The sequence below is a fragment of the Emydura macquarii genome, unplaced genomic scaffold (assembly GCF_026122565.2).
Source record: "Emydura macquarii macquarii isolate MOO-44397 ecotype Brisbane River unplaced genomic scaffold, CSIRO-AGI_Emac_v2 contig_1483, whole genome shotgun sequence".
NCBI classification, from domain to species: Eukaryota; Metazoa; Chordata; order Testudines; family Chelidae; genus Emydura; species Emydura macquarii.
The window spans coordinates 25,829,439-25,856,113 of record NW_027131620.1 but is presented as its reverse complement, the minus strand read 5'-3'; the positions used below and the strand labels follow the sequence as shown (position 1 = coordinate 25,856,113).

General features: G+C 49.8%; 1 protein-coding gene across 2 annotated transcripts in view; it reads left to right on the top strand.

Moving 5' to 3' along the window:
* The first annotated feature begins 19,359 nt into the window (after positions 1-19,359).
* The window catches only part of MYH7B (myosin heavy chain 7B), a 51,367-nt gene continuing 44,051 nt past the window's right edge, over positions 19,360-26,675 (top strand). Inside the window, exons 1-5 of one of the 2 annotated variants that reach the window (XM_067554507.1) lie at positions 19,360-19,494; positions 20,307-20,469; positions 21,391-21,494; positions 25,544-25,687; positions 26,509-26,665. In XM_067554507.1, the coding sequence (XP_067410608.1) occupies positions 19,399-19,494; positions 20,307-20,469; positions 21,391-21,494; positions 25,544-25,687; positions 26,509-26,665 (664 nt within the window). In that variant the 5' untranslated portion in view covers positions 19,360-19,398. Of the gene's footprint in view, positions 19,495-20,306; positions 20,470-21,390; positions 21,495-25,543; positions 25,688-26,508; positions 26,666-26,675 lie in introns of those variants that run through there. The other variant, XM_067554506.1, reaches the window with a different exon arrangement.

Here is a 26,675-nt window from a genome sequence, read left to right as displayed (position 1 = left end):
TGTGACTCCTCCAGGGCGGAGAAGCGGCTGGAGCTAAAATTCCTGCGCCTGTATGCAAGGTGCTGAGCAGCCTCGTCTCCCCCTGATACCAGAGGGAATGAAGGACACTCAGCACCTGGCAGGATTGAGCCCCCAGGCTTGTAAAGGGGGTTTCCAAAGCACTTAGCATTAGCCTGACTCTGCTCCCATAGTCAGCGGGGCGTTACCAGTAGGTGGGTTTTGAGTTACGGTTATAGTAGGCAGGACACAGCCCAGGGGTTACCAGCAGTGTTGTAGGCTGACTGCCCCTCTGTTTAACAGGGTAACCATTAATTGAGTCCTGGCCCCCTCCTCTAGGCCTGGGGCTCTCCCAGGTGCAGCCTGGCTCCTGTGTGTCAGTCCCTACTTGTTAGGGCCCAATAGTACAGTCTGGCCCAGCGCTAGACTTGGAGGGAAGGAGTCGGTCTTTATTTGAATGGGGTTTGATAAGACTGATGTTGTTTCCCTTCTTGCCCCTGAAAGTTGGTCCAGCAGGAGCTATAAAACCTGGACACCCTCCCCCTGGATTGGGTCATGCAGGAGCCAGGGGCCGGGGCTTTCTGAGACAGGCGGGATGTGGCACTGCTGGTGCCAGGCCTCACTGGCCAGGGTGAACCCCTCCTCCCCCCAGCTCCCCCCAGCAGCCAAGCAAAAAAACCAAAAAATCCCAAAGCAACCACCCAAAATGCCAGCCAGAGGCAGCAGTATGGTGCCCCTGGAAGTTGGCCCCCAGGGCAATGGTCCTGCTGGCCTGCTCCTGGAACCGGCCCTGGGTGGGCCTGGCCTGATCTGGCTGTTGCCTGGTGGGGCAGGGCAGCCCTTCGGGCTTCTATAACCAGCACCCTGCCCAAACTGGCCCCCAACCTCCCCAGGCAAACAGCCCCTCCATCCTTGCGCCAGAAAAAGGATGAACTGGGCCTTCAGTGCACAGTCAGGCTCCCTGTCCCCTGGCAGAGTCAGCCGGGGCCTGAGGTGACTCAGGCGTGTAAGCTCAGGCAGTTGCTCCCCTGTGCTCAGAGTGCACACGGTGACAGAGGAGACCAAAGGAACTTTCGAAGACAAGGCTGCATGACTGGCAAAGCACAAATTGTCAGGGGGCTCTGAGGCAGGGTGGTGGAGCACCTGAGACTCCTCAGGTCATTATTTGACCATTGCCTGGATCTCTCGCCGCTCTGTCCCCCACAGATTGTGGCACAGACTGATCGGCCCAACATTTACCAGTTCATGATCTTCCACATGGCAATGGGCCTCTCCCTGAGCATGGGCCAGACTGAGGTCGGGGCTGTGCTGAGGCTGATCTGAACACGGTGACTGCAGTGGGGGAGCCAGACCCCCGTGGAACGGACGCCCCTTGTGTGGCTGCTCCGGTCTCGGTGAATTGTCTGCACAGTCCCTAGCTCAGTGCAAGGTTCTCATCAGGGTCATGTTGCTCTGTTAGACTCTCTAATGCTAATGATTCAGGACAACAAATTCCCACAGAGACAGCAATTGTGCACAGGGTCATGACAGGGGTCTAAGAATGTGCTATACATAAATAACAGGAGAAGGGGCAGGACCAACTGCCACCACTGCCCTAGAATCCCTAGAATCCACCACAATCCCTAGAAGCACATGGTGTGCACGTACCCACATGATCTGAGCAGATGGGTGAGGCAGTAGTGGTGGGAGGGAAGCCTGTGATAGGGCAGAACCTCAGTAGCGTGGGGAGTTGGGAGCCAAGGAGCAAATCAGCAGAGCTGACAGAAGTGGAGCATGGGGACGCTGGGCAGGATTGGGCTCTGCTGGGTATTTACCACCGCATTGGCCAATTAAGCTTTTAAAACCTCAAGCAATGGGGCTTCCACCCCTTCCCCAGGGAGCCTATTCCACAGCTTCACACAGCTCAGTGTTAGGAAATGATGCCTGGTTCACATAGTAAAATGTGCCATGCTCAGGCCCGTTTCTCTCCCCGCCCCCCCAGCTGTATCCCTGGGGCTGGGCTAAACTACGCCCGCCTTTGTAGTGCTCACACCACTTTGGTGCATTATTAGTAGCATTGATTGCTATGTGGATCAGGGCCCCGTGGTGCTAAGCTCTGTACAGTCCCTGCCCTGAAGAATTTCCAGCAGAAGCAATCCAGACAGATCACATGCAGACGAAAGGCAGCCCTAGTTCCTTCCGTCATAGAGACAGGGAGCTGAGACAAAGGGAGCGTGGGGTGGAGACAGGCATCAAATGCAGATAGTCCCAGTGTTGTAGGCACAGGACCAGCCGTCCTTTCTGTAGCTGCCCCTCCTCACCCCCTGCAAAACGCAGCGCATTCAGCCTGCACACTTAGCAGTCGTATTTGTAGGGCTTACCATGGCTCCAGCTCCCTCCAGCCACTCTGTGCTGGGATCTGTGTGTGCAGTTCCCAGTGCCTCTGCTACCCGCCCGCAGTTTGTCGTGTGTGTAGTTTATCAGTTCTTGGCCTTTGGGCCTAGAGTCCCAGTCCCAGAGAGGTTGCACATGTGAATGAAAAAGAACCAGTGGTTCCCACATCACTGCTTGTCTTAATGACCATTGATATGGCTTGGGCTGAGCGCCAGAGCTCGCGTGCAGCCGATGGGGACAGATATATAAATAGAGGGCAGCACCCTGCATGGGAACGGATGTAAAGTTTCACCCCTGGGTGCAATATCTCCATTGGCTCCCTGATCGGCAGGGCATGAGCTGGGGTCTGCAGGCGTCTCTGAAGGTCCCATGGGGGCTCAGGAAGTTGGATGTGGGAGCCAAGTGATTGTCCATTCGCAGCTCAGCTTCCTCACCAATGAGGAATGAGTGTTTTACACCATCCCCAGGGGCGGTGCATTGTTTCCTGATGACCGTAGCTACAGCTGGGGCCATTCACCCAGCAGGGAGGCGGTGCTGGAGTGAGCAGACGTCCCTATTTTATAGGGACAGTCCTGATATGCGGGGATCTGTCTTATATAGGCACTTATTACCCCCCACCCGATCCCGATTTTTAACACTTGCTGTTTGGTCACCCTCCATGGTGCTCCATGGCAGTGTACACACAGTGCCAGATGCTAATTGATGAACAGTCTTGTAGGCTTTAGCATTCCTTTCCTTCTCCCCCTCAAAGCTCTCCATGCCTACCATTTACAAGACTTCCACTATCCGCTGTCTTTGACATTTGCTCCATATCAGTCCAGGCCTTCTCCTTGCATCAGAGAGCTGTTGCAGCTTCCCTGAAGAACAGTGAAAGGGGACAGCAGCTGCCACATGATGGGAGCTGTTCTGCAGGTGTCGAAGGTGCTGCATCGCTCATCAGAGAGCCAGCTCCTGCTTAAACGATGCAGGGGGGCAGCAATGGCGCTTGTGGAGCTCGTTGGAAATGAACGTCCCTGAACCTCCCGGGTTTGCCTGGTAGATTGTCTGTGATGACAAGCCCATGATGCCCATCCCATCATGCCCCCCTGCCCTGGCCCAACAGATAAACTGCTGTCTCCGCCACGGGGACCGTTGCAGCGGTGGTGCAGCCGTGCTGGTCCGAGAATACTAGAGAGACAAGGTGGGTGAGATCGTATCTTTTTTGGACCATCTTCCTAAGACCTGGAGAAGAGCACTGTGTAGCTTGAAAGCATATCTCTCTCACCAGCAGAAGTGGATCCAGTAAAAGGCATCACCTCCCCCACCTGGTTTCTGAAGAGCTGGTCACCCAGAGAAGCAATTCCTCACAATACTGTGGCTATCTGCTTTGACCTGCCAGCTGGGATTAGTGAGCCAGAGAGACTGTGCTAGCTGGACACTGTAATCTCCAGATGAGGTAATGGCCTCTTGGGGGTTGGCAGAAGTCCCAGGCTCAAAGAGTTATTTGCTCCATTTGGGTTCTCAGCTGGGCCCCGCTGCTTCTCCCTCATTTGCTTCGGTCACCCCTAGTTCTGTCCCCTACACTATCCCACTCCTTGGCTTCCCCTCTACACCTGTAAGCACACCCTGGGCACTCGCCCAGCTGCGCATGGAGTGCTTTACGTCTCTTCCCACCCTCCAGAACGACTAATGCTTTTCACTAGCCTCCCTGTAGCAGTGGCTTGCTGTCAGTTTTCTGGGGCTGCGGAGGCCAGAACTGCCAGCAATACCCCCACGCTGGATCCCTCTGAGGGGCTCTGGGACATGATGTCTTTGTAGCTGCAGCTCCACCAGCATGCTGGCCTGGCACATCACGCCCCTTTTACTCCCAGCTTTGCTAGTGGGAAAGAAAAGCTGCTCTTGAAGTGCCTCCCGCACTTTCACCACAAATGTCCTCTGCTCGCAGGGCTGCTTAAGATCCTGAAATCAGGCATCTTCACACCCCTCTGGCAGGGCAAGTGACATCTGTGCCCTCTGGATACCCCTTCCCACTGCCAGAACGATGTAAAGGGCCCTCAGGATCTCACCAACTTAATGGTGACCTGCAACTGGCACAAAACACTGCGCAGGGTCCTGCTTTGATGGAGAGGAGAAGGGTTTTAAGGGTTTTTTCCCCTGATATTTTTTTATTTTAGAAATATCAGGACTATCCCGACTCACCTCCCCTGGTTTTGCAGGAGGACTCTTTGGAAGGCATTCTCTTAGCCCTCCATTAAAGGGCTGGAAGGGTCTGAGTCTTTCACAAAGCACTTTCCTTCCCAGTGGTTGTCAGGAATTAGAGTTAAGGAACAAAGAGAGAGCTTTAAACTGCCTGGCCAAGGCAATCACTTCCACTTCGGCACTTTCATTGCCTTGCTGCTGGCGTTGTCACGTTCCACCCGATCTCCATTCACCCAGAGAGTTTGCCAGAAAAACAGGGTCGCTAAGATCTGAATGTTTAACGCTCCACCCAACTTTTTACCTTAAACCCCTGCACTTCCAGCCTTCTCTCTCCACTCCAAAGTAGTAAGAGAAGGCCCCATCCACTCTTCACCGCACTAAGTACTTTTAAGATAAGCAGAGCCTGTCTGAACTGTACCCAGCCCATTTTCTAGCGAAATGGAAAGGCAGCTTTTGTAATGAAAACTTCAGCTTTCCTTTTTTACACCCCACCCCCCGGGACTGAAACTCTTTGCACTATAATCCTGGGCTGTTTGACGGGATCTGCTAATGCATCCAGACCCTAATCTCCATTACACCCGGAGAGGCTGCGGAATAGCTCAGGGAAGGTTAAATGATAAAAAAATATGGCAGACATGGTAAGTATTTGGCACGTATCTGCAACAAAAGATGAACAACAGCAACTGTGACATTATCTTTATTTACTAAAAATAGCGGCCTGCAACGTTTTAAAAAAAGCACCTTATACTTGTTAACCTCTCCTCTGTCTGTTCAAGAGCCTTCAAAGCCAGGCAGCGTGGCGCTAGGATACAGCGTCCCCTTTCAAAGGCCGCCCAGCGCTCAAACAATAGAAATAATACGTCAGCAACTGCAGGGAAGCAATGAGTAGTTGGCACATGACCCTGCTTTTCTTAAACACCGCAGCCTGATGTGTTAGTGTGAGCTTTGCTGTGGTCACACACTACACACACAGCTACCCCACAGCACATATAGATAACCCCACTGACAATCCCCTGGCCCCCCGCCGAAGTGCCCCCGATACTGCTCACACACACAAAATGCAACAATAAGAGCAAATAGTTCATCAGAGACATTGCCAAGCTCTGCAAAGGCATCTGACGCTGCAGCTGACAGGTGTCTCATGCTGGGCTATGCTCCTGAGCTGCTGATTCCCTCTTTCAAACAATGACACACATACATGACAGAGGATGCATTCCCCAGCCAAAACAGCCAATAAAGGAAAATGCCTAGACGGTCAAAAAAAACCCAACAATCCCCTGTTTACTCACTCACTTACTGCAGGGAATGGATCTTAGCAATGACCATTTCTCTGAGGTTTCAGCTAATGCTGCTATATTCTTGTATATTAAAGCAGAAGATATGTGGGTATATATGAATTTGGTAATAAATTCATTAGACTGATCACATAACTGGAGAGGATGACATCATGTTTGACACCAGCTAAATAAAGCCAAAACAATTGTGCTATTTTGGCAGGAGACATTTCATATCAATCCACAGGGAGCCGGATCTTTAAGTGGCCCGTGATGCAAAAGACAAACAAGCTAAAGCTCCTGCATTCTGAACGCTCCTTTGTGTAAATACCAACTTGATTGAGGGCATGAAAAGAAATCTATTGTCTCTAGACTGCATTTCAATGTGAAATGTTCTTGTAAGGTCAGCAATCTTAAACCCCTAATGCATGTGCCTATTGTTTGAAGTGCAGGACAACAATTGAAGGGTGCTCTAATGAGCTAAAGATAGAATGGCAGCTGGTGCTGTCCATTTCCCAGTAACAGAATAAAACAATGCCCAAGTATTGTCTGCATTACTGGAGCAATGACATTGGAAACTCTGCCAACGGAGCTGCTAAAAGATCAATGAAACCTGAGTTATTTATAAATGGGTAATGTCATTTCTTCCCCAAAGTAATTGCATTTCCTTAGCCTTTTCCAACAGGCCCTTTCTGTGACATTAAGAGGCAATGAGCACTGTAGCAAAGTATAAATAGAACGGAGAGAGCGAGAGAGAAAGAGAATGGATTTCTGACCCAAAAAAAAAGCTTTCCAAACCACACTCTTGTTCAGCTGCCTCGTCACTTCCCGATACAGTCTGAGGTCCCCCAATCTCTCCCAGGGGAGCCCTGCCATAACACAGTGGGATCGTCAGCACAGGGGTGCGGTCACACAGTGGTCGAGTGAGGTTCTAATCAAAGGTTGGAAGACAAACAACTAACCTGCCAGACCTCCAAAGGAGCACAGCCCCCAAGAAATGACAGTGCAGGGTGTGCTGTGTTGTAAACAGAGCAGTCCTGGACACCAATTCTCCTCTCATTTTCTCAGGGAGTGACACCCGGGTAGCCCTGAATATGATGGCTGCGATGATGTAGTCAAGGAACAGCAATAAAACTCTCATCCCAAGTGTTCACCTCTGTGATTCCCTCCCGGTTGATCGGCAGGTTAGACCCAGCAGCTGATAGCAGGGGGCATTATCTGTGAGTCACAGCGACTGCTGCAGGCTTGACCCCCAGAGCAGTGACTTCAGGTGTTCTCTTTAACAACGGCATCTAGATAGTGGGGGACCACAACCCCACTTCCCACGAGCCAGGGGAATAGTGAAGCCCAGGGCAAGGCCGGGGCCTGATCCCCATTGGAGCCGTAGGGAAAGGGCAAGCAAAAGCCTGGCCCTCCATTGCCCAAACTCAATCCAGCTTGCATCGCTATTTCATGCTATCTGTGAGCACACAATGGTTGTGGTCACATGCACTGATCCCATGTGCTCAGCCAAGCCTGGCAGGAGCAGGCTGGGAGGGTATCAGCTGTGTCATTTGTGCACATGAGACTGTGTGTGCAAAGCTGCACAAAGGGGTTACTCTGTAGATGTGTTCAAAGCCGGGGGGACGGATGTGATCTCCAGCAAGGGCCAGGAACACTACACTCAAGCAGGTGTGTGCATGTCAGGAATGAAGCCACAGGAGTCAGGCACTGTCAGGAACAATGAAATCACATAGGTTCCACAAAGATGCCACAGACACCAAACAGAGCGATGCGATACCAGCCAGACATGCCTGGGCACCACAACAGAGTGACTGCAGTGGCTATGTCAGGGTTGGCTTTCTTCCCTCTCAGCCAGCAAGTTGTGAGTTCAAGTCCCCACCCCAGGACGGGGCTCGTGCCTAGCGTGGACCCTGCTGGGCAGCACTCAGACAGAGGAGAAGCTAGTCCTAGATCCTTTGCGCCCTGTCTCTTGTTGGCTGTGCTGAAATGAGTTGGGGATCCCCAGGGACCTGGCCACTGTCCCCTTCAATACAGAAGGGTCTGCTCTCTTGCCTGATGTGAAAATATCATCATGTGCAGAGTGTCCCGGAATCATAGAAATGCAGGGCTGGAAAGGACCTTGAGGGATCATCAGGTACAGCCCCCCGCACTGAGGCAGGACCAAATAGACCTAGACCATCCCTGACAGGTGTTTGTCCAACCTGTTCTTAGAAATCTCCAGTGATGAGGACTCCACAACCTCCCTTGGAAGCCTGTTTCAGAGATGAACACGCTGAGAGTTAGGAAGTTTTCCCTAATATCTAACCTAAATCTCCCTTGCTGCAGATGAACGCCGTTATTTCTTATTCTATCTTTAGTGGACACGGAGAACAATTGATCACCATCCTCTATCACAGTTCTTAACAGAGCGCTGGGGCATGCAGGTTGGGAGTGGAGACTCCAGGCCAATAAATGTCAACCCCAGTAGCGGGCAGCACAAATAAAGCACAAAGCCAAGCAGCTGTGCCCAGCCCAGCCTTTACCTGCATCTTGTCTCTCTAATGCTTTCCTAGGCTGGTTTCTCCATGGAGCTAAGGGCGAGAACCGCCGCAGGGGAGCTTGAGTGGGGAGGCATCAGGGCGGAATCTCCCTTAAGGAATGGGCCCCAGTAGAGAAGTGAGTGATACTAGGAAGAACAGAAAAGGAACACTGTCTCGCTGGCTGTGTGGAGTCAGTGGGACAAGGCCTGGCATGAGGAGGGGGGCACCAACTCCCCCACAGGCCTGCATGGTTCAGAGGAGCCGATGCAATCCCTTTGTCACGACCACCCATGTTGGCACAGATGAGCACAGTTACCCTCTCCTTTGAAGCTTTCCCTCTGTCTAGCTTTTCCTTTTTTTCTACGTGTCCTCTGTCCCAGAGCCGTTTCAGAGGAAGTCCTGTTTCGTCTGCATTGTCAGCCGGGGAAAACATTTCTAGAATGTGAGGCGGTTTTTCGCACTGCTCACTGCTGCTTTGTACGCTGACTGTTTTTTGCCATGATCTTTTTTGTAAGTGACACTGAAGCTCTTCCTCCATCTGGTAAACCAGCCGTTGTTTGCCTTAAAATTGTTCCACCCAAGTGAAAGAGGCAAGCTGACGGGCTTCTTCCTTGATTGCAGGTCCAGTGAGCTGCGCTCCCTGTGCCTTTTCTCCTTGAACCGTATAAAGAAAGCCTGGTCAACATCAGGGGTTTTTCCTTCACGCCCACGCTTACGGCAGCTATTCGATTGTCCGTCTTCGTATCTAGCCAAAAGCTTATCCTTCTGCTTCCACGTTCTGCATACAACCGTCCTGCGCAAGGCTGACTTGACTGCAAGTTGGTTTTGAGCAGTCCCCTGGAGTTTGACAGGCTCAGATAATCTGGACTTATTCTTTCAGTGAGAGACTTCTTGGCACTTGGTCTGTTTTTACCACAAAACAATGATGCAAGCGAGTGGAGAATACGTTGCTCTTATCAGACAGTTGTGTTGCCATTACCCAGTGGATAATTCATGGCAGGGAAAGTATTCCCAGGGGAAATGTTGCTTGTAAGTAGTTCTTGCAAGGAGTTGCTACAAACATGCATCTACTGTATTAGCAAATGATCAAGTTCACTTGGCAGCCCCCCGACCCAAGCCCATCTGCCCTCCTTGGGGAACTGACTGTGTCCCCCACAGACAGGCAAGCTGGCTCCCAACAGCTTAGGCTCAGGCTGATCATACATGCTGCATGTCTGCATTGCTGAGCTCTTGCCCAGAGCTGGCCTGGAGCTGGTGATACTCAGGAGTGGCTTGATGCAGCTGGGAGTAAGGTGACCAGACAGCAAGTGTGAAAAATCGGGACGGGGTGGGGGTAATAGGCACCCATATAAGAAAATGACTATCCCTATAAAATCGAGACATCTGGTCACTCTAGCTGGGAGGATTCCCACCCAAGCAGCCCTGAACCCTGCGTCTTGTCCATACACTCAGAGAATAACATGCGTGATATGGCCTAGGCCAGGCTGCTGCAGCTGTAGACATGGCCCTTGGATGCACCCCACCGCCAGCCTCCTCATTCAGCACAAGGCCAGCAATGGAGGAAGCAGCCCCGGCCCTTTGTGCTCTTCCCTGCCCGCACCCACCCAGGTCTGGGCACTTCCTGGGGTGCAGCATGCTGCAGGCAAACACAAAGACAGGGTACTGAGTCAGGAACCAAGCCCCAGGTGTGGGGGGCAGCCAATCTCAGAAGCCCTGTTGGCATGGCTCATTTTGTGTATGTGTGTGTGTAACAAATCCTGGCTCACCCAGGGGGCTGTTTGACCAGAGTGGGGGCTGTCGCTGAACAAAGACTACTGTTGTGTCCCGCTCGGCAACTCCGCGCTGGCATTGCATGCATGATAATCTACAACAACTGTATGTTTTACACGGATGACACCCGGCTGCAAGCCTGGAATCTGACCCGGGCTGCTATTCAAAATAACTCTGGAGAACGGAGGCCTTAGAATAACTGCGGGTCTTCAGAGCAACCAGTAGCCCCAGCCACAAGTGTCTGCAACACAGGCCGTAATTACACTGTCCAGACAGGAGTTTAAGGTGCTTAGCTGCCATTCACCAGCCAGTGAGCGAGGCGCATTAGCGGCTAGCTTTCATTCCATATCACATTCTTAAAATAACCTCCATCAGGCCCTTGCCTGCACTAGCCTGTATCCCCCTGATCCCTGGGTGTCTAGCCCAGCTGCAAGGCTTTTCTCCCCCTCTCGTCTACTTGAACTAAATGAAATGTGGAGAGGAGAATTCCTGTAGCCATGTTCAGAGTCCACTGGGAAGAACGCATTGGCTAGAACCTGAGCATCTCTGGTTCTGGCTAACGACTGATCTTTGACCTGCTGCGTGGTCTGTTGCCATTCTCTGCTCACGGTCCTAGAAGCCCTGCTGAGCTTTAGGGTGTCACAATCACAGTTCTGTATTTTTAAAAATATTTCCTCCCCCCTGTGCTGTGTGACAGCCCCACCCAAAATTCACCCCAAGAGAATCTGCCTGGCTGCAGGGGAAGCAGCAACACTGACCATACCTACACCCAGTGCTATCTACTGTACAGAGTAAAATCAGAGTAACCTAGTGTCTTTTCCTTCATCTCTTTCAGGTCCTCACCAGGCACAATGCAAAGTAGCTCCATTTTAATCACCTTGTAACAAGATCAGGTAACAAATTTTTCAGATAAATGTGATTTTTAAATTCACAGTTTAGCTTTTTAATTTCATTCCCTTGGGAAAATGTCTCATTAAACCCAAAGTTTGGCAAACCCCTGCCCCCATATTATAGGGTTTCATACACCCCCAAACAAGCCTGGTTTCCACATGCCTAATAGTCACTTTCTGGGATCCGTAGCTTAGCTGAGTCAGCCACTGATGTCTCTCTGAATTTCTCTTCTATGTGTTTTCCATGTCTGTTAAAACTAGGACATTTTCAATGGCCTGAGTTTTCTGAAGACCCATTTGCGCACCTCCATTTACATGTGCAATTAGCATGTTGATGTGTGCAAACCTTGGTTAGACATGAACGTGCAACCACAAGGACTGCATGTTTAAATGTAGGCATGCATATGAGCACACCAAAAATGCACACGGACCTTGGGCTTCTCGTCTTTTAAAAACCCAGCCCTTACTGTGAGGCCCTTCGGGCCTATGGGGGCTACAGCTGGGCGTGTTTCTGGACTTCAGGCTTGAACTGCTTTGTGCCTCAAAGTAAAATTCAATGTTTAAAGAAACAACCCCTCAGTCTGTGTTTAGCCAGGGTCTGGGTTGGTGTGCTGTTGTCATGGGCACACCAAGGGTAAGAACAACTTGCATTTCTTACTGTTATTCTGCACCCTTATCATCACCTCGAGGACCCACTTAGGATCTGGGCCCCATTGTCTTGGCACTTATTCAAGCATGATACCCAAGCTATATAGCAAGAGACAGTTCCTGTCCTGAAGAGCTTACATTTTAATTCATGTAGCACTTCTCGTCCTCCCTCCACCCCTGCCATTTTAACCCATGGATGTGTGCACAATATAGAGATCTCTTCACTCATGACCAAAATGCAGCCACCTCTGGGGTGACAAGCAGCAGTTGAGTAACAGCATACACCATCATCACCTCACAAAAGTTTAGGATAAGGAAGGAAAGGCAATTGCATTCTGCCAGTGTTTGAACCGGGGTGGGACTTCAGGAGTAGCACCTCCACAACTCTTTGGTGGGAAGTGCCAGGAGATTTTTAATGACCACACATGATCTTCAGTTTTACATTTCATCTGGGAAACAGCACATGCCCCTTTGGCACCATGCTGCCTGCCTCAGAGGGCAAGTACCTCTTTCCAAGTCCTCAGCACTGTTTCCCACAGCACCGTCTGCCATCCAAGGACTGTCTCTGCCCAGCCCTGCTTGGTCTGGGCGTTCTGATGGCCTCAGAGCCCACGCTGGTAGGCCTGACCATCACTCTCTAGGTCTGATATTTTCACACAAAAATTCACTTTTCATTCTCTTACAATCAAGACCTTGGGGCTGATTGTCCTCCCCCTCTTGTATAAATTTGGAGTAACTCTGTCCCTATCAATGAAATGCCACCAGCAGGGAAAGGTGCAGCAGATCCAAGCCCTTATCACTTATTTTCCCTCTGCCCCAGTTCCCATGGTCAGAAGAGACCGGGACTATGCAAGGTGTATGAGCGGAGCAGCCCTTGGAACTGGCTGCATTCCAGGCACTGGCCCCTGTTGTGCTGCGTTCTCAGAAGGCAGGACTGTGTTTTATTGCAAGTGCATTTCCTCGAAACCATGTGCCAAGGTGTGGGGGGGCTTGGATTTTGTTGTTGCAAGAATCCCACCTCTGCCATCGCAGCTGCACACTAGCTCGGTGACGAAAACCAGCGCGATTTAGCTGGCTTGTTGTCAGTCTGGTGCAGCGCTGGGGAGCTAGCGCAGGGATATGTCACCTCCGATTGTCTCCCTTTAAGTAGGTACTCTTATTGCATGGAAATATGCCTGAAATAGCCCCTCTGCCGATTGGGTCTATCTAATCAGCAGCCGGAGCGCTTGCTTCCAGCACATTTCATGGCAGCTGATAGCAGTGACATGTTAAGTGTGGAACTCTTACAACAATTCTCCTTCCTGTCGCTAATCAGAGATTTCTAATGGGAACCATTTCTCCAGCGGGGAGTTGGGAGGCTAGCGCTGGCTCAAGGAGGCCCTTGGAATTTCCTGGAGAGTTTGTTCTTATTCATAGCAAATGCCAAAGTCCTCCAGACACTGACTGTCTCAGAGGGATAGAAACTTATTTTGGGGCATGTCGCAATGGCACTGATGGTAAAACACCCCTGTCTGAGCCTTGGTCAGCAGGGGCCGGCCTGGCTCTTGATCACTGCCCAGTGAAGCTGTGACTGAGGATAAGAGGAGAGCACGTGGGCCTAGTCATGTTCTGAAAGGCAAGGCCTGTTTGCTGCTCAGTGGGGAGGAGAAATAGCCCCGTCCCATCCCTGTCACTCTACTGTGCTCATCATGGACCATGAGGTTACCCCATGTACCAAGCAGAGCGAGGGGGGGGAAGCAACCAAGGGGAGACGTTGCAGCTGCTGAGGAGAGCCCAGGAGAGGTTAGTGAGAAGCAGCTACTGCCCCTTTCAGACAGGCTGCTCCTCACGGGACAAGTCACAACATCACTAGTTCCTCTCCACCCAAAGCTGGACGCCACGGCCTGATGGTCCTCTTGTTACACTGGTGTAACTCCCCTGCTTTCCCAGTGGGAAATGAGAGAGAGAGGCAGTACGGAACCAGGTGGAGCCGCTTCTTTTCCTTCTGACTCCTGCGTCAGCCTCCCGCCCCATCCCGGTGACAGACAGACAGACTCCTACAAGCACTCACCCTCAGGCAGAGGCACTCCCCCAGACACACACCCCAGGCCCGTTTTTCAGCACTTGCAGGGCTTTGCCTCTATTGGTTTGAGCCCTTACTGGCTGCACGTCACTGAGTACCCTACAGCATCAGAACCGCGTCACAAACTCCACCTTGAACAAGCCTGCAGCTGCTGGAGCTACCGTTTCTCACTTGCTCTTCCTTTCGCCAGGCCCAGCAGCAGAATAGCCCAAGGCGGGGGAAGAACTGGGCTTTGCTGTAACAGCAGCAGTCACCGAAAACAAACCAGCCTTCGAGCTAGTCCAGTGGCGGGCCTCTGCTCAGCCATACTGCGTGCATCGTGGGAGGCAGCAGAGCCCGGAGGAACATGCATGGGCTAGGCCTGCTGCTGACGTGCTGCGCAGTGCCTCCCTGTGCCTCAGCTTCCTCATCTGCGAAGTGAGGCTAAGTCTGACCTGACCATGGGGTCTGGGCGGGGGAGGTGTCGACGCTAGTATAGCACTTGGACCCAGGTTTTTAACCGTGTTCAGGTGCTGAGGGGCTCAGCCTAAACTCCAGCTGCCCATGGGATTTTGGTGCCTAAATCCCTTTTGAAAATGAACTTTAGCTTCCTCAGTCAGTGAGATGTTGCAATGCTGAGTGCAGCAATGCTTAAATAAATCTGGGCCTTTGGCCATATAGGACCCGATCCTCCAGTGGTGTGTCTCCTGACAGAAGGGAGGGAGGTGTGCCCTACCAATGCAACATACCATCCTCATGGGACTTGCATATCCAGCCTCCTTGTTTCCTGTAGAGGACAGCACAGCAGCATAGCCACAGGGTCATTAGGCCAAGGTGGATTCTGCCACGGAAGTCTCTGGGCTTGGAGGATGGGGACAAAGAAATGCATCAATAGGGAGATATGGGGCCTCTACAAAGTTTCCCACTGATGTCAACGGGCTGGGGGGTCAGGCCCTTGGGTTTTTAATAAACCAATTTTCACCCTGGACAGGGATGAATATTAACTGAGGATTGATTAAAGCAGGGCTTTGATGCGTCAGCCTATGCAGCATGACTAACAATTAATAACTAGTTCTTATCAGAGACCTCAAGAAGGGGAAACTGAGGCACAGAAAAGCAAAGTAACTTGCCAAGATCACCCGCCAGCAACAGACCTCAGGTCTTCGGACTCCCCGTGCCAAAGTCTAGGCAGTTGGCCACACTGCCTCCCTGTGAAGAGGGCTGGATGCTCTTTCAGCTGCACTCAGAGCACTGAAGCCAGTCTTGGCTAGGGAAAGTAGATTCTTTTTGGTCTGAGCATATTCTCAAGCAAACAGGTTGTTGTAGGTTCCATCACAGATACCTGGAAGAGAAAAATACTCAGGCAGCTAAGGACATTACTTTTCTTCACCCACACTGGGTATATTTTGATGCCAGCAAAGACTATGTGTGCATTAGAAAACCCTCTAATGGTAAAGCCCAGCAAGCAGAAATGGTTATCATTACCAGATCTGGCCAGGCCCCATTCTGGCCTGCTCTCTAGCTAGACTGGATGTAGATCCTGAAGGCTTGGCAATACTCAAAGCCCTGTTGGAGCAGAGGGTGTAAATGAGGAAACAAATGTTTTCCGAAGGTTCAGTGATAATGCTGCCTGTGCCATGGGGACCATGTGGAATACCACTAAGGCAGACACAGGAGGAAAATCAAATGGAAGAGCTGCAGGATGTGTGAGAGAGAAGCAGAAAGACAGGGGTGGGAGGCAGTATGCTGGGAACTAGAACAGCAGCAGAAGAAAAGGTGATAAGAAAAGAATCTCACACTGAAGAGTCTGAGATGCATTTTTTGTGTGTCTGATATTAGCGTGCCTTTGGGATCCTTAGCCAGGAGTGTTGTGAAAAGGGGGAGAGAACTGATTTACTTTAAAAAAAAAGTCAGTCTAATTATGCTCCTTAGCAGAGACTACAATGGACAGACACCAAGAGGAGTGGATCACTGCTGGGATCAAACACCTCACCATAACCACAGGTCTGCTGCGGCCGACTTTACTCTTGCTGAGTAGGCCTGGCACCGGGGCACCACTGTGCACATTGGGGTGGCCTTGCTGAGTTCCACAGTGCATTCGGCGCAGGAACAAACCATCCCCATGTGCAGACAGAACAGCAAATATGGCAAGTGCCCAGAGAAATCTTTACTGAGCTTAAACACAAAAAGGAGGCTTACAAGAAGTGGAAGCTTAGAGAGATGACTAGGGAGGAGTATAAATATACTGCTCGAGCAAACATCAGTGAAATCAGAAAGACCAAAGCACAATTGGAGTTGCAGCTAGCAAGGGACATGAAGGGGTACAAGAAGGGTTTCTACAAGTATGTTAGCAACAAGAAGAAGGTCAGGGAACGTGTGGGCCGCTTACTGAATGGGGGGGGGGGGGGGCAACCTAGTGACAGATGATGTGGAAAAAGCTGAAGTACTCAATGCTTTTTTTGCCTCTGTTTTCACAGACAAGGTCAGCTCCCAGACTTCTGCACTGGGCAGCACAGAATGGGGAGGAGGTGAGCAGCCTCAGTGGTGAAAGAACAGGTTCAGGACTATTTAGAAAGGCTGGACATGCACAAGTCCATGGGGCCAGATGCAATGCATCCGAGGGTGCTGAGGGAGTTGGCTGATGTGATTGCAGAACCATTGGCCATTATCTTCAAAAACTCAAGATGATTGGGGGCGTCCCGGATGATTGGAAAAAGGCAAATATAGTGCCCATCTTTAAAAAAGGGAAGAAGGAGGAGCTGGGGAACTACACACCGGTCAGCCTCACCTCAGTCCCCAAAAAAATCATGGAGCAGGTCTTCAAGGAATCCATTTTAAGGCACTTGGAGGAGAGGAAAGTGATTGGGAGTAGTCAGCATGGATTCATCAAGAACAAGTCATGCCTGACCAACCTGATTGCCTTCTATGAAGAGATGACTGGCTCTGTGGATGGGGGGAAGGCGATGAATGTGATATACCTTGACTTTAGCAAAGCTTTTTATACGATTTCCCACGGTATTCTTGCCAGCAAGTTAACGAAGTATGGGCTGGAAGAATGGACTATAAGGTGGGTGGGAAGCTGGCTAAGTCATTGGGCTGCATGTGTAGTGATCAATGACTCGATGTCTAGTTGGCAGCCAGTATCAAGCAGTGTGCCCTAAGAGTCAGTCCTGGGGCTGGTTTTGTTCAACATCTTCATTAATAATCTGGAGGATGGGGTAGATTGCACTCTCAGCAAGTTTGCAGATAACACTAAGCTCGGGGGAGTGGTAGATACCCTGGAAGGTAGGGATAGGATACAGAGTGACCTAAACAAATTGGAGGATTGGACCAAAAGAATTCTGATGAGGTTCAACAAGGACAAATGCAGATTCCTCCACTTAGGATGGAAGAATCCCCTGCACAGCTACAGACTGGGGACCAACGGGCTAGGCAGCAGTTCTGTAGAAAAGGATCTGGGGGTTACAGTGGATAAGAAGCTGGATATGAGTCAGCAGTGTGCCCTGGTTGCCAAGAAGGCTAATAGCATATTGGGCTGCATTAGTAGGAGCATTGCCAGCAGATCGAGGAAAGTGATTATTCCCCTCTATTTGGCACTGGCGAGGCTGCATTTGGAGTGTTGTATCCAGTTTTGGGCCCCCCACTACAAAAAGGATGTGGACAAGTTAGAGAGAGTCCAGCGGAGGGCAACAAAAATGATTAGGGGGCTGGAGCACAAGACTTATGATGAGAGGTTGAGGGAACTAGACTTATTTAGTCTGCAAAAGAGAAGAGTGAGGGGGGATTTGATAGCAGCCTTCAACCACCTGAAGGGGGGTTCCAGGGAGGATGGAGCTAGGCTGTTCTCAATGGTGGCAGATGACAGAACAAGGAGCAATGGTCTCAAGTTGCAGCAGGGGAGGACTAGGCTGGATACTAGAAAAATCTTTTTCACTAGGAGGGTGGTGAAGCACTGGACTGGGTTACCTAGGGAGGTGGTGGAATCTGCATTCTCAGAGATTTTTAATGCCCGGTTTGACAAACCCTGGCTGGGATGATTTAGTTGGGGTTGGTCCTGCTTTGAGCAGGGGGTTGGACTAGATACCTACTGAGGTCCCTCCCAACCCTAATCTTCTGTGATTCTATGACAGCCCCCACTCTGCTGCTGGATGTCTACCTGAATTCTTTTTATTCTTGCTTTTGTTTTTGCAGGTTTTGCAGGGGGTGATTGACGTATGTTTAGAGCGTGTGTTAGGTATGTCTGCCTCTCACACTCCTTCTCTAAACTGCCTCGCAAAACAACCCTGTTTGCTGCTCCAGGATTAAGGATCAAAAGATGGCAGCTTCGGGTATTCTTAGGGAGCTGTCCGCTTTCCTGAGCTCAGCACACAGCCCCCCAAACAGACCACACCATAATCATCAAGGAAGCACAGGGCAAGCAGGCGAGCACACAAGAAACAAACGAACAGAGAAACAAACTAACAGATATGCTCACCCCAAGGATCATGTCGTCTCTCCTCCTTCACCTGGAGAGCTCCCTACCTGAACTCATGTTTGCTGCACCTATTCGTAGATCCTGACACCCCACAGCTCAGGGGTCCTGACCTGGGCTACTGGATCCTTATGCCCCACAGTTCAGGGGTTCCCAGAACTGGGTTACTAGTCTAGACCCATCCCTATTACCTCCATTAGAAATTTTTCTCAGGCCAGTGCAGTGACTGAGCTAAAGTCATTTATGCAGCTACCCTGTTGTGTGTCAAATGTCAAATCTTTGTTTGTTAGTTGCCCAGTGACCTATTATTATATGATCACCCAAGCAGCCTCTGGGAGAGCTTTAGTTTTACTAGCTAGACGTGGCCACACAGGAGAACCCCAGTTTCCAAGACCCCTCCAAAATTCGGGGAGGTTTGATACAGAAGCCCAGCTGGATTTCACAGCTGGCCAGTGTATCTCTAAAGGGCGGAGCCAATTCACTGGATCTCATCACTATCGACAGTTCATGTCTTGATGCAGATTTCAAGGCTAAGGCCCATCTTTACTGCAGAAAGCATTTGTGTACATGGTGATCTCATTCAACTGGCCTCATGGAATTCAGTGAGGGTGCGATGGGTGATTTGGTCCCTTTTTCTTTAAATATCACTGAAGGCAATTCTACTCCAACAGGAGAAAAAGCTCTTGGGTGTCTAACATTGGGTGCCAAATATTCCAGAGTCAATTATCTTCCCAGTAACTAAACTGAGCCTTTTGGGAAGAAGAAAAGCAGAAAAGAGCTAAAGTGATTGGGCCAAACCCTGCTCTCCTTTCTTAGGTCTACGTCCATTGAAATCAGTGGGAGTTTGGCCCAAGGAAAGGCAGAGGAGAAGCTGAGGAAGAAGCTGAGGATGAGTGTGGCTTTGAGATCAGCATGGGACCCTTTGTGCAGTACTTCTCCTGGCAGTGAGGGGTGTGGCGAGGAGCAGAAAATGTCAGGTGAAGGCAGAGTAAAGAGCTACAGACCTTGTACCTTTGCTGACCGCGCTCCCCTGCAGTTCAGCAAGGCACAGGCTGGCTTGGAGAGCAGTGCGACTTCCCAAGACTGGAGCCTGCCTCTGCCTTTGTACTCGCCTGACAATACAGGAGTAAAAATAACCAGCCTGCATTTGCAGAGAGATAAAAGCGAGGTTTGCCTTTTGTGTCTCTCTGGGCAGGAGGACAGCAGCACCAATGGAGCTGCGTGGACATGACACATGGGAATTTCTGACATATCTCTTCCCACTCTGACCTTGACAGAGACAATAAAAGGGGCTTCGCTGCACACACAGCCACTCAGTCCTATAACCAAGGTTGGTAATAAAGAGCATGTGTGTGTGCATGCGTCTCCATGCTGCTAACCCGCTTCCCCGCCAGCAGGACGAGAGTGACAGAGAGAAAGGACTGGGTACTAACTGGGGGGTGCAGGGAGGGCGAGTCTGCGCAGCCTGACCGAGAGATAGATAGGGACATAGAAACGAGCGTATTTACTCAGAGCTGTGCAATCTGGGACGTTACTGGTACCAGCACTTGTTAAAATGTTTGTATCGATGAGGCGTTTCTAAGTTCTGTTCTGTTGCATGGTATTGTATTGTACGGAGGATAGGAAATAATACCACAATATCACTTGTCAGAGCAGCTGCTGTGGCCGCCACCTAGAAGGCACTAGTGATCTTTCAAGGGTTAACATTCTCCCCTTCTTTTTCCTGTTCTCCAATATTAACTTTGTAGCAGGGACTTTTGCATTTTTATGGGGTTTGCAAAAGCGACCTCTGCATCAAAGGGGCTACAGAACAGGAACTATGCTGGCAGAACTGATCGTGAAAAACGGGCTTTCTCTCTGCCTTCTTTGCTGCTGATGGAAATATAAACGTACAGTGGGTAGATTTCGGCAGACTCAGGATTGAAGCTCATTTTCCACCCGCTAAGAGAGGCAGCCGTGATGTACATTGCGATGTAGATGGCAGGAGTAATTACACAGGAGCTGTTTATTACCACTGTTATTCTCCTGGGCCTCTTACATTAATGTCGTGTTTGAAAATTGTCTCTCTCCACTGTAAGCAGCCAGTGGACAGGCATTTTCTCTGTGGACTGAGTCCTTGTCTCTACTTTCCCTCCTTTTCAGTGCTCACAACTCTTTGGCTTCTTCGTTCTTTGCGGCTGCCCTGCCTTCTCCCTCCCAGCAGGCAAGATGTCTATGCTGGACATGAGCGAGTTTGGGGAGGCAGCTGACTATCTCCGGAAGAGCTACACAGAGCAGTTGAAGCTTCAAACCATCCCATTCGATGGTAAGATCAGCAGCACCTTTGAGCATGGCACGTGCTGTTCATATGGGTTTTCACATGCATGGCCTCATTTGCAGAGTATTCCCAACTCCCTTCCCAGTGTTGTTGACCCTGGTAGGGTTTTAGAGCATTGTTTTGTCCCATGCTTCCCATATGTTACTGAAGCAATGGATCCCCCCACCTGCAGACCTTCTCTTGCGCTCACGTGCAGGAAGTCAGAGGATCAGAATAACTCAGCGGTAGTGAACGGCAGCAGCTGCTTTTGGCAGTCACTGTGGTTCTCAGTGTGGAGGATCACAAGGTGGCTGTTTATCTCCGTCTAAGTAAAGTGTCCAGAAGGACTGAGGGACACAGCATAATCTGTTCCACAGAAACAGAAATACTGGCTCCACAAAACCCTCCTCCCATTTCACTTTGGTGATGAACGGGGAGCATCGTAGATTTGGGTGACAGATTCTTCACATTATCCATCTACTCATTCCATTATCATATGCCATTGTCATTACCGCAGAGCTAGCATGTGCCAGGGATTTAAAAAGCCCTGGATTTGTTCCAGTATAAATTCTGGATGGCTAATGAAAATAAATTGGGGTGGGGGGCAGGAAAGAATTTTGTATTCCCTAAATTGCGATTTCCACATGAGTCTCCAAATGGAGCAAGCAAAAGACCTAAGTCAATCTTAACATTAACTGGGGCAAATTAAATAAATGTCCAGCATGAAAAGGTCCAGAAAATCCCAGTCAAATGACCACAGACATAGGAAAGAAAAAACAATTGACTCAGCCTTAATATTGCCAGATTGTGTTCTTGCTGCTTTCTGAACCCTATTAACAAGAGCAAACAGTTCCCTTCACTACATACTGAGTTTTCTTTTCTTTTCTTTTCTTTTCTTTTCTTTTCTTTTCTTTTCTTTTGGACCTGAAGGAAAGAAGCGAGCTTGGATCCCAGATGACAAGGAAGCCTATGTTGAGATTGAAATCAAAGAATCCTCTGGTGGCAAAGTCACCGTGGAGACCAAAAATAAAGACGTAAGCAAAACAGTTTTGATTTTTAAAGTGGTTTTCAAAGGACAGCCATAGGAATGGGAAAAGAAGCACAGAGGAAAGGAATGCATGGGGGGGGGGGGGGTGTATGTGTGTGAATGGATCATATCTGAAACTAGACAAGTTCCTACTGATAGCACTTAAATGATCAATGTGCGATCAGTCAGCTCAGTAGTGTAAATGGCTTTTGTTACACAGAAATGTGCTATGTAACAATGTACTATCTTACTTTCCAGACATGACAGGGCTTCAATAAACTAGCATCAAATGTTCAGTTTCAAAAATGTAAATGACAGACTGCAAGAATGACAGTAGGGCTTCTCCAGGCCAAGTGATCAGCTGGCATCTTAACAGCTGTAACAATAGCCAACCGGAGAAGTCTGCACAGGCTTTGCAAACAGCCGGTTGCTCTGTTGGATGAAATTATTCAGCTAATCTTGAGAGAAAACCATTCAAGTGCAAAATGGGGGTAAATCTGGAGTTATTCTGAATTTACACCAATATTACAGAGAACAAACTTTGTCCAAAGATCAATATTTTAATGAACTAGCTGCTTTGTTTAGAGGGATCACTATAGCACTCAGGGCCACAGTCTCTGCGTACCTCAGTTTCATTACAGTGTTTTAGATACATGTGACTAAGAAGTTGTTCTTTTCCAAATAAGAATAAATTGTTATACAGATAGAGCCAGATTCTAAACTCTACTTTGCACATGTCAGTCCATTGGGCTTGACCTCATTTACACCAGTGTCAATCAGGAGTGAGTCCTCCAAAATCAATGGTGTAATACCAGTATAGAGTAGCTAAATGATCAGAATGAGACCTGTGGAATTCAGTGGAGTTTTCCAGATTTACACTGGTATAAGATCAGAATCTGCTCCAGTCAATTTATTTACCAAAATAATATATGGCAAAAATAATTTATATGCCAGAGTCTCCACTCCATTAGAACCTTTTTATGTCACTGTAACACCACTACTCAACAGATTTATACTAGTGTAAAACTGGAGTAAGTGACTGGAGAGTCATGTCCTACGTATACAGTGAACTATGTATTTCTTTTCATATATTGCTATGGTGCTAGTCAATGTAATGAGCAATAATTTACATCTGTCTAAATCTTGAACTGGTTGGAAAACAGGTTTTCTGTCCCATGAAAACTTTCAAGATTTCAAAACAACTTTTGTTCGAAATTGGAACAAAAAGTCAAAACTTTGAAATATTTCACTAAATGAAATCCCCTCAGAAACTGTTTCAGATCAACCGATACATCCCATTTCAATAAATTCGAAAAGTTTCATTCGATTTCAACCTTTTACATTTTTTTAAAATATAAAATTAAGTAGATTTCAAAACAAAAAAGTAATTTCAAAATGAAAAATCGAAATGGGATGTTTTGCTATTTTCAAATCTTTTACCCTGTTTTTTTTATAAATGAAACTTCATCAATATTGATACAATTTCAACAAAAAAATCATTGCAATGGCATTTGCCAACAGAAAACTGTTGGGACAAATTTTTTCCAACCAGGTCTATCTAAATCATATCCAGTGTAAGCCTGACTAAATTCTGATTCCGCATAAGCCAGTGCTATACCACTGACTACAGTGGGGTTGTACCAGAGTATGCGAGAGTAGAATTACCAAGGGCCCAATTCTAATCTTGCCTATACTGGTTTTATAGTATCATTGTACTGGACTTTGACAGAGTTAATCCTGATTTACACCAGAATAAATCAGAGGAGAATTAGCCCCACAGTTTTCTTACAAATGATTCATGAATTCTGTCACACCATGAGACTGTGAAATCAGTAGATATCATTAGCCCCATTTTATAGCTGGTGAGACTGAGCATAGGGAGGTTAAAATAACTGACAAAGGGTCACACAGAGTCTAGGGCAGACCCTGGATTAAAACCAAGGAGTCCTAAATCCCAGTTCCCTGCTTTAATTACTAGACTCTCTCTCTAATTCACTTAATAGGGGCAATGAAAATCTCTTTTCCTCAAGCCTTATTACCAATAGCCTATACTAAATTCAATTTCTTCCAGCCAGGCACAGTTGTGTAATGTGAGCATTATTCCAGTGCTTAGAGTGATAGGTTTAAATAAATCCAGTTACGAGTGATGGACTAGACGTGTCAGCTGTTGAACCCTTCCTGACTAAAAGGCTGCCCCATGTTACTGGAGCTGACACGTGTCAGGACAGACCACTGGCCCTACTGCTCAGGGAAAGTGTAACGCACCCAGCAGCAGGCACTATAGCATAAGTGGGCTGTGAGATGGAGAAGACCTGTTAGAGCAGCCGGGCCATGTGCTGGGACCCAGTGGAGGCCTGTGCCCTGCAGGACATGGTCTTGTATTGCTGATCTAACGTGGGGGTTGGCCAGACCGTGCTATAACCTTCCCTGAGGAGCCAGGAGTCCGTATCTGTGGGGGGGGAGGAATATGGGCAGTTTTGACAGGCTGTGGGGGTCTGGCCGGTGCTCATCCCCAGCTGGAGGCAGATGTCACAAGGGAAAGGGCTGGCAACTGAGATGTGGATGAGAAAGGCCCCTCTTCGCTCAGAAAGTGGAGTGGCTTGAGCGCTGGCAATGGCTGGTGGGGGAGGGTGAAATGCTGATCGCTGCCATTGCCCCTCCTCAACCCTCCCATTGCTCTGCCATAGCAAGGGCTGCTATGGTACCCCGGCTTTTCCTCGGGAAGAGCCTTGCCGTGGGGTGGCATGTTTTGCTGCTCAGTGAAACAAAAAAAAAGTCTCCTCTCGGGACTGCAGGCTGGGAACTTGCTGCTTTATTTAACTGCATCACAGCAGAGCGGGGGAAACTTCCCTGGGCCAAATGGAAGGGAAGGAAAGGAAAGGGCAGAGCCTGGCTTCCCCTATAATACGGTGGGTAACCCGTTGAACCCTATCACAACCACTTTCTTACAGTTGGGCCACTGGAACCGGGGCGAGGGAAGGGGCCCTGGCAGCCGGGAAGACTTGGAGGCTACTCTGCTCGGAAAAGCACCCCGTGAAACGACAGTGCGGGGCGGCCCCTGTCTGGGCATGGGCTGAGTCTGTGTCATGGGAGCTAGTTGCACGCCTGAGGATGGGATGGGGGCTGAGAGACACTTAGCAGCTGTTGAAAATCCGGCCCCGGTTTTTCCAAAGTGCCAGCCCTGTGAACTCTGCTGGGCCCTGCGAGTCAGGTGGGGCCGTTTCCTGCTGGCCCCCAAAGACAGGCCAATTCCACCTCAGTGACACTGGTAGCTCTGGGGGCTCTGCATGGCTGTTCCTGGTCAGCTCGGTGTAAATGGCCTGCACTGCAGTGAGCAGGGCCGGCTGTGCAGGGCGACGGGAGCAGAAAGCAGCGACTGCGCCGCACTCTGATTCTGACGCTGGAGGAGCAGGTCTGCGGAGCCAGAAGGGGCTACTCAGCCTCTGGAGTGGAAAGAGCTCACCCCACAGCCTCCAGCACAATTGTCTCCTACTAGTGCCCTCTTGTGCCATGAGCCCAGGTGCCCAGCCAATACCCCTGGCCCCCTTGCCTTCAGTATACAGACTAGGCCATTCGTGCCATTCTCCCCTTAGCAAAGGCCAGCCCTGTTTTTCCAAACACAGTCACCACAGATGTATTCACGCATTGCACCTCCTGCCCAGCACCCAGCTGAGCAGAGATGTCTCACTGCAGCCCTTAGGCAGAAAGCAGGGGCTCTGACAGCTGTGGAGACAGACGTGCAGGGAGGTGAGGGGGGGCAGGGGACACGGCCAGGGCAGTGATATAATCTGGCCTCTGAGAGTCACAGGAGGGTATCAAGTCCAGACAAGAGCCTGGGCCAGATGCTGTGTCCCTTTACACTGGAGTGAATCTGGAGTGTTTACCCTAGTGTAAATGAGATCAGACTCAATCACTTTGCATAAAAGAATACGAGCCAAGGGGAGGCAGATGGGAGCAAACAGCTCGGTCAGTGCTAATGGCAACTGCAAGGCCTGGTCCCGGCTGGAAGGAACAAAGGACAAACTCGGGCTCTCCTGCTTTGCTTCCTCTCTCCAGACACGGGTTGTCAAGGAGGACGACATCCAGCAGATGAACCCTCCCAAGTTCGATATGATTGAGGACATGGCCATGCTGACGCACCTCAACGAGGCCTCGGTGCTGTACAACCTGAAGCGCCGCTATGCCCACTGGATGATCTACGTAAGTGAGCCCGGCACAGGGCCTGCAGGTAACGCACAGAGCCCTGCCCCAGCGCAGAGGTCAATGCTGATTCAAATGGCAACAATTCAAAACTACAATAGATCTCTCCCCTCACTCTGGGCAGCCTGGATTGTCCCAGATTATTGGCAATACCTGGCTATTCATGTCTAATGAGGGCAGCTATGCCCTGGATTTCCTATACCTCAGGAATGCGCTTTCATTCAGTATGCATCATGACATGTCTGCCACATGGATGCGTTAGAAACCCCCAGGCAGACTTCGACAGATGGGGGGTAATTTGCGTGTTCGGATTAGACTCACTTGGCAAACTTAATAAAGAGAAATTAGCCTCCGGACTGATCATGAGAGGCCTGGTGAAGAGGGACTGGCTCACCAGGGAGTCTGCAAAACAAACCAAAATTCCAGATGCTTCCCAAAATTTGTAACTCTGAAAAGATTTCTAGAGAGGGCTAAAGCTGGCTGTCCCGGGGACGAGAAACGCTAAAGCTGGCTTTCCAGGAGGGATGTCACTGAGACAGGCCAGCTGCCTGGGCAGAGGGGTAGTGATAGGAAGACCAGCTGCCCATGGTGTGGGGAAGGAATGTCACCATGAAGGTAAGGTAGGTTGGCAGCACAGGGGATGTTGATGGCAAGGCCATTTGCATCCCTATTCTGTAATAGACTATGGAAGCAGCCTGATGCAGACAGGATCCCCCATCTCCATTGTGCAGCTCTGCGTTCCCGGCTGCTGCTAACAGGGTGCGCCCTGAGGCTTTGAATGGTCTTGGTTCTTCACTCACTTGCCTCCTTTCTGCTCTCAGACCTATTCAGGCTTGTTCTGTGTCACCATAAACCCGTACAAGTGGCTTCCAGTCTATACTTCCCCTGTGGTAGCAGTCTATAAGGGCAAGCGGCGGTCGGAGGTGCCGCCCCACATCTACTCCATTGCGGACAATGCCTACAACGATATGCTGCGCAGTAAGCTTCT